The sequence below is a fragment of the Camellia sinensis genome, chromosome 7 (genome assembly GCF_055761805.1).
Source record: "Camellia sinensis isolate YWXY chromosome 7, ASM5576180v1, whole genome shotgun sequence".
NCBI classification, from domain to species: domain Eukaryota; kingdom Viridiplantae; phylum Streptophyta; class Magnoliopsida; order Ericales; family Theaceae; genus Camellia; species Camellia sinensis.
Window position 1 is genome coordinate 32,805,929 of NC_138967.1, and position 7,405 is coordinate 32,813,333.

At 27.5% G+C, this 7,405-nt stretch overlaps 1 protein-coding gene across 1 annotated transcript; it reads left to right on the forward strand.

Moving 5' to 3' along the window:
• Nucleotides 1-3,517: 3,517 nt before the first annotated feature.
• LOC114297472 (transcription factor MYB30) lies at nt 3,518-7,175 on the forward strand. The gene is made up of 3 exons (XM_028241917.2): nt 3,518-3,950; nt 4,462-4,591; nt 6,233-7,175. The coding sequence occupies exons 1-3, from the start codon at nt 3,818-3,820 to the stop codon at nt 6,801-6,803; spliced, it is 834 nt and encodes a 277-aa protein (XP_028097718.2). The 5' UTR covers nt 3,518-3,817; the 3' UTR covers nt 6,804-7,175.
• Nucleotides 7,176-7,405: the final 230 nt, after the last annotated feature.

Sequence of the window (7,405 nt, forward strand, 5' to 3'; positions counted from 1 at the left end):
TGTGAGAGAATAGTATAATGATTATGGGTTGGATGTGATGTTTTGTTTGTTGTGGTTAAAATAGCCTATTTTGTCTTTTGTGACTAAAATAGCCAAAAAAACCTCAAATCTTACTTTCCAAACGGTGCCTAAAGGATTTACAGACCAAAAAAATATTAGAACTCTAAGAGCATCTCCAAGGGAATAGTTAAACAAGGCTTTTTAAGCATTTTAGCCAATGTAAGTCTAATTTTAAGCTCCAATAGGCTAGCTATTAGACTAGTTACTTTACCATCTTATTTTTTTGGTGGCTACAATTAAAGAGCCCTAGAGGCTCTCCAAACAATAATGTATATATATATATATATATTTTAGATTTTTGTATATTTATGTCTTGGATTTGGGATTTTATATTATATATATATATATGTGCGCGTGTGTGTGTGTGTGTATGTAGCAATTTTATATGTTCTTTCAATTCTGTTTGATAAATTACGAAATAACTTATTTTGTATTTTGTATTTTTTGTTCTCCTCATTCTACAGGTTTTGTATGTTTGTATGGGCAAATTTATTATTATTGCAAATTTATATTAGTAAAATATCAACAATTAGTATTTTTTTATTTTAAAAATTAATTAAGCTAGTTAAATGATTAGCTAAAATAAAGAGCGTGGTTGAAGAGCACAATAGCTAAAGTAATTAGATAAAATAAAGAGTGTACTTTTTTTTGTACTTTAGCTAATGAAAAGTGGAGAATGTGGTTGGAGTTACTCTAACATGAGTTTTAAAAGAGTTTTAAGGGTGGGCTCTACTACATTAATATGATGTTTTCGCTTCTTCTTTTTTACTCTTGTCATATTATTAGAACTCTCTTTAGAGCTCAAAATTTAGAACTCTCTCATTATTATTCAACAAACACACATGCTATGTACCTTAAAAAATAAAAAATAACTATATTTAGAATTTGAAAATAACAATAAACTTAAATGCATATTATTAATGTAAATTCATAATAATTTAAAAAAGAGTTTAATCCTGGTAAAAAAAATTAATTTTTAATTTTGTTAATTTAAATCATAATCTTTTGATTTATTTTCAATTTAAACTACCAACCTATTTTTATTGAGTTAAATTGATAGAAAAAATAATATTTTAATCATTAAACTCAACAAAAAAATATTTTACACATTTAATATACATCTACATTAAATTTAATGACTAAAATATAATTTTCTCATTGGTTTTATTTAACCAAAAATTGATAAATAATTTAAATTAAAAATCAATGAAAATTACAAATTAAATTGACAAAACTAAAAATTCAAAATTTATTATTTTATACTAGTAAAATTTGATTTTTTTTTTAATTTCCCCTAATAATTTTCTCCACACTTTTCCTAGAAACAAAGACAGAACATATCGGAAGCTACAAGGAAAAATCATTTGCATTTTCTCGTAGCGTCATTGGCTTACGTACACATCATGCATGTTGTTTTTGCTCATGCGTGGGTCCCTTAAGTAATATCGTTCTCGGTAAAGTTATAAAATCATTTCATGCAATTTAGTTTTAAAAAATATATATATATATAATTGAAAATATTTGAATTATAATCTATTTAAATAAACGGTATTAAATTTTATAAACTTATTTTAAGAATGTTATGTTGAAGTAGATAATATTTTTATTTGCAAACAATATTTCTATTTCTAGAGAATAAACAAACAAGAATGAATGCAAAATAAGATATATAAGGTAATTAAAGTGTGATTTATAAAAAAAGAATAAAAAAACATAAATGAAATATGAGCAGAAAATAAGAATAATAACAAATAAAAATAAACAAAAGAATATAAGTAACTCTAAATAATATAGAAATATAACAAATAATACAGATAACAAATACAATAGATCAATATTTGATAAAACTCAATTTAGAAACTATTTTAAAAAATTTATAATGTAAATAATTTATAAGGTACGAACTACTAAAAGTTTGGGGTGCGAAATACTCCATTTTAAAATTATTTTACTAATTATTAATATAATATTCATCGTTTTTAAAAATTTGAGAGGGGGTGACCGCACTCGCCCGCACCCGCACCCGCACCCGCACCCGCGCCTACGCCAACATCTCCTAGATCTATCAAGTAGATGGTAAGGTTTGAACACAAGTTTTATTGCCTACTCCAATATTGTATTGAATTGTTGACTATCAATTTATTTAAAAGCTTAAACTGAAATAGAGAGATAACTTTATTTTATATATATATATATATATTATTCTTAACAGGTCTTATAAGGGTGGAGAAGAAAGTTCCCCCAACCCCGCCAGTCCTCTTTCTACCTATATGTTTAAGTGACAAGTTAAATATTAAGTATAGAACATTGCTACTTAGATTAAAAAATTAGATCTATCTTTTAAATTTAATGATATGTCAAAAAGATAATTAATTGATGAGTCTAGAAGATTGATGTTAAATGTGAACTTATATATCATTTTAATGATGACATAACCTTACAGTATTATCAATTAGTAAAAAATCTTACATTAAAATAGTAAAAATTACATAATTAAGTTGGTGAAGACAAGAGATATCACGTAATAAAGAACAAATTATACTAACGATCCCTATAGTATGGAACTTGTGTCACTTTAGTCATTAACTTTTCAATTATGATACATTTGACCTGAATTTTGAATCTTATTCAAAATATGGACAATTGAAAACACCATTACTCAATTTCAAGGGCAAAATCGTCAATTTCATAAAATATAAATTAATTTGACAAAAATAAATGTCAAAAAAATATTTTTGAATTTTTAAAAATTATTTCTAATCACCAAAGATAAAATCTAAAATTAATAAATCTTTTACACATTTATTTATTTATTTATTTTACCAAATTAATTTTTATTATGTATTTGGAATGATAATCATGTAATAAGTGGTTATTTTTATTTTCATTAAATTAGTTTATATTTTTTCAAAAGTCAAATATGGCAACACTTTAATATCAATATTAAACCAATTCATTAAATCAAAAAATTCAAAACTAAAAACATTTTATATTTAAATATATCGATTACACATTAAAAACCTAACAATCACCCATTACATGATCATCATCCAAACATACAATTAAAATTAATTTGGTAAAATAAATAAATACGTAAAAGATTTATCAATTTTACATAATTTTATCTTTGGTGGGTGGAAATAATTTTTAAAAATTCAAAAATATTTTTTTGACATTTAGTTTTGTCAAATTAGTTTATATTTTATCAAATTGACGACTTTGCCTTTCAAATTGAGCAATGATATCTTCAATTGTCTTTATTTGAAATAAGATTTAAAATTCAAGATTAAATATTTCATAATTGAAAAGTCAAGAATTAAAGTAACACGAATCCCAAATTATAAGGACTGTTAGTGTAATTTGTCATTTAATAAATCATTTGTAAATTTTTATTAACTAAATATTTCACTCAATATTTATTCCTAATAATAATAAGTGACAAAGTGATAAAAATTTCGAAGTTCCAAGTTTATGCTGATAAACATCACATAAATTAATCTTGTATCTTTTTACCATGCACAAATATAAGAGAGAGAGAGAGAGAGAGAGAGAGAGAGAGAGAGATCCTCTTTCCTGGAAATTGTAAGCTATTAATGAATTGAGATGCTGTACTTGGACTATTCTATAACCCTTCTGATTTGTGGAATAACGGATAAATAGCCACCTATTGCCCCTTTACAAACACTAGAGCTTTGGGATCTCATTTGAAAAAGAAAGGAGAGAGAGAGAGAGAGAGAGAGAGAGAGAGAGAACAAGGATGGTGAGAGCTCCTTGTTGTGAGAAGACGGGACTGAAGAAAGGGCCATGGACACCTCAAGAAGATCAGATTTTGACCTCTTACATTCAACAACATGGCCATGGCAATTGGCGAGCTCTTCCAAAACAAGCTGGTAAGACTCGAATTCAGACATCACACCTACTCTTAATCTTCATAAAAAAACGTAGATGAAAGGAGGAAGAAATACATAAATTTGTACTTGAATAATGTTTAGGAGTTCTAATTTGAGAGCTCTAATGTAACTCTAATAATATGGGGAGTGCCCATGTGAAGGTAGAACTCACACTCCTCTCTCTATCTCTCTCTACTCTCTCTCTTTCACATCACTAGAGTTTTATTTAGAGCTCTAGTATTATAGTTATGTATCATTACTAAATAAGAATAAACATTGTGAGTTTTAATTTTGAAGCTCTATAGAGAGCTCTAGTAATGTGATGTGCATGCCTATGTTTTTGTTTTTTTTTTTTGTTTTTTTTTTCTCTTACCACATCATTATAGCTCTCTTTAGAGCTCCAAAATTAGAGTTCTCTATCATTGTTGATAAAATAAAGTTGATTATTTCATGAAGAAATGGAATTAGTTTTTTTTTTCTCCATTTGTGAATTAATTTTGTTTTTATTTAGGTTTACTGAGATGTGGAAAAAGTTGCAGACTGAGGTGGACAAACTACTTAAGACCAGATATTAAGAGAGGAAATTTCAGTAAAGAAGAGGAAGAGACTATCATCAACTGGCATGAAATGCTTGGGAATAGGTGTGTGTCCATGTATAATTCTCAAACTTAAGCATAGTTCATTGATTCAATTTTGTGCAAGTGTGTAAATTAGATGCAATCAATTAATCAAACACCATAGTATATTGATAGAAATAAAACAGGATTACTTATATTTAGTATCCTTACACATTTATTAAAAACCAAGTTTAACTCATCAATTTTTAATGTCAGTCAACTCATTGTATTTTAAATCAAGTTGCAATTAATCTAAGATTGACAAAAATTAGCATGTGATTTATACGTGAAACTTTTTTGTTGCACAATGAGTCATGAACTGAACTATGCTTAACTGCTAAGCATTACTTTTAAGAGTTCATGACTACATTATTTAGGAAGTTTAGGCGAGTAAAATTTCACTATTACAGTGATACCAATCCATTATTGATACATGGTATCACATGTCAATAATAACGTGTTATCAAATTTTTTCTCTATGAATAAAAAGAAGTGTAAATTACACTTACACCCCTAAGGTTTGGATTTAATATATATCACCCTTGACATTTGTCATTGTAATTATTTAGACGGAATAAAGACATTAAACGATATTGAACTCATGCGCTCTCTCTCTTCTTACTTTACTTTAGTTCTTCTGTATTTTTTTTCCTTTGGTTTACATTTCCACAGGGATGGAAATGTAATTTCTAGAACATCAGGAGTAGAATGTAATTGGACCAACCTGATGGGCTGTCAGTGTAATTTACCCTAAAAAGAATTACAAGGTCACTAATGCTATGTTTGAATAATATATTTGGATAGAAATTTGAAAAAAAAAAAAAAAGAGAAAAAAAAAATTTATATTTCAATCATATTTTACTCATTTTTTTTTTCCTTTTAAATCCTTACCTACACAGCGTAAGCATCACACTAATTTGGACCAACATAGACTTGTAATAAGTAAAGATGGCCACAGCCGCCACAGTTGAATGTGATGATAAATAGGATGCCCCTGCTTTCTTAATCCAATTGTCTAATCATCAATTTCTTGTTTGGTTCATCTTGTTTTAAATTAGAACTTGTTAATTTAAAAATATTTTTCTTCAATTTCAGAATAAATCTTTTTTTTAGTTTTTTTTCTCCGAAAGGAAAAAGATTATCGCATAAAATGTAAACACAAAAGTAACGATAGAAGATCTCACATAAAATCTCAAAATAAAAATATATATTATAAATAATTCATTTAAGTTGTAACAAACATCGCCAATGTATGCTTTTTTTTTTTTTTTTTTTTTTTTTTATCAAGCTTTGTGTTGCATTCGGAGGAAAATGAAAAAATTCAATCGAAACAAGAAACAAAAAGAATTCTCTCCTCTCCATGTTGGTTTTATAAAAGAATCATACAAGTAGCTCTGAAAAGATTCCCCATTGTGTCAATAAATTATTAAATAAATAAATAAATTAGGCCTACCAATATGTTATTACTTACAAGTTACATCTATAACTAGATCTTATCTCCTTAGGTTTTTGTGCATTTTTAATAATTAAAATTATAAAATAAGAGATTAGCATAATTTATAATATTCCCACTACCATTTAAAAAATAAATAAAAATAAAAAATCACTGTCAAATTCGTTCAAACTCATTAATTAGCTTATTTGAATATTTTTGTTGATTTTCAGATGGTCTGCGATTGCAGCAAGATTACCGGGCCGGACTGACAACGAGATAAAAAATGTGTGGCACACCTACTTGAAGAAAAGGCCAAAAAATTATCACACTACTTCAAACAACAAAGAACAATCAATCACCGTGCCCAAATTTGATTCCAATGTTTCAATTGAATCCAAATCAATGAAATTTCACATCCCTACTCACCCGCGGAATGAGAGTCCAGGGTATGCACCTAGTTCTCCACAACAATCATCTAGTGAACTCTCATCGGTCACAGACCTAGCCGGGTTACCAAACAACATGGTCATTAAGAATGAATCCGAAACATTTTCCCAAGTCGATGAAAGTTTTTGGTCTAAAAAATTATCAGCTGAGAAATCGAACATGAAATCAGATTTTTCGAGCAATGGTGATGAGTTACAATTTTTAGTTTCATCGATTCCGGCTGCAACCGCTACTAATAGCACTATGGAACATGGCAATAACAAGTGTAGTTTCAACATTGATGATGACATGGACTTTTGGTATAATCTTCTCATCAGGACAGGTGGTCATTTACCAGAATTACCAGAATTTTGAGCAATTTTTTGGTAAAAAATTGAATTTATTGGTAGATTTCGTCGTTAACATGCAGGGAGGGGATAGAAAATTCCAAAGTATGATAAAGTTTCCAAAGTCCAAAAGCAAGAATCCTTTAGTCATTGACTAAGAAAAAAAAAAAAGGAAAAAAAGCAAAAGTCTTTGGTAGTGAGGATTGTTTTTGTACTAGTGATTTGAAGTGCCAAAAGGATATACATAAGTATTGACCTGACCAATATTTTGTATATGTTAGTGTACAGTATGTCATTCTCTGAGACTCTTGTAAAAATAAGTTTTTGTGTGCAATGTAGAAACTGTTTAAATTTTATTTGATTTTAAGGGAGATAATGGAACTTGATTCGATTGTATAAATAGATTTTGCTAGCGTGACTTACGTGTAAGTCTTAATAAGTAAATTTATTGTTTAATAAGTCTTTTAATTAATGGTATTTTTTATCAAACATTATTAAAAACGACACTATTGTTAATTTTTAATGACTGTTTAAAAATTTTGTTACAAAAAATGTCACTAATTATACGTTTTAGCAACAATTACAAAATTCGTCACAAAAAAATGTCACTAATTTTCAACTTTCAGAGAC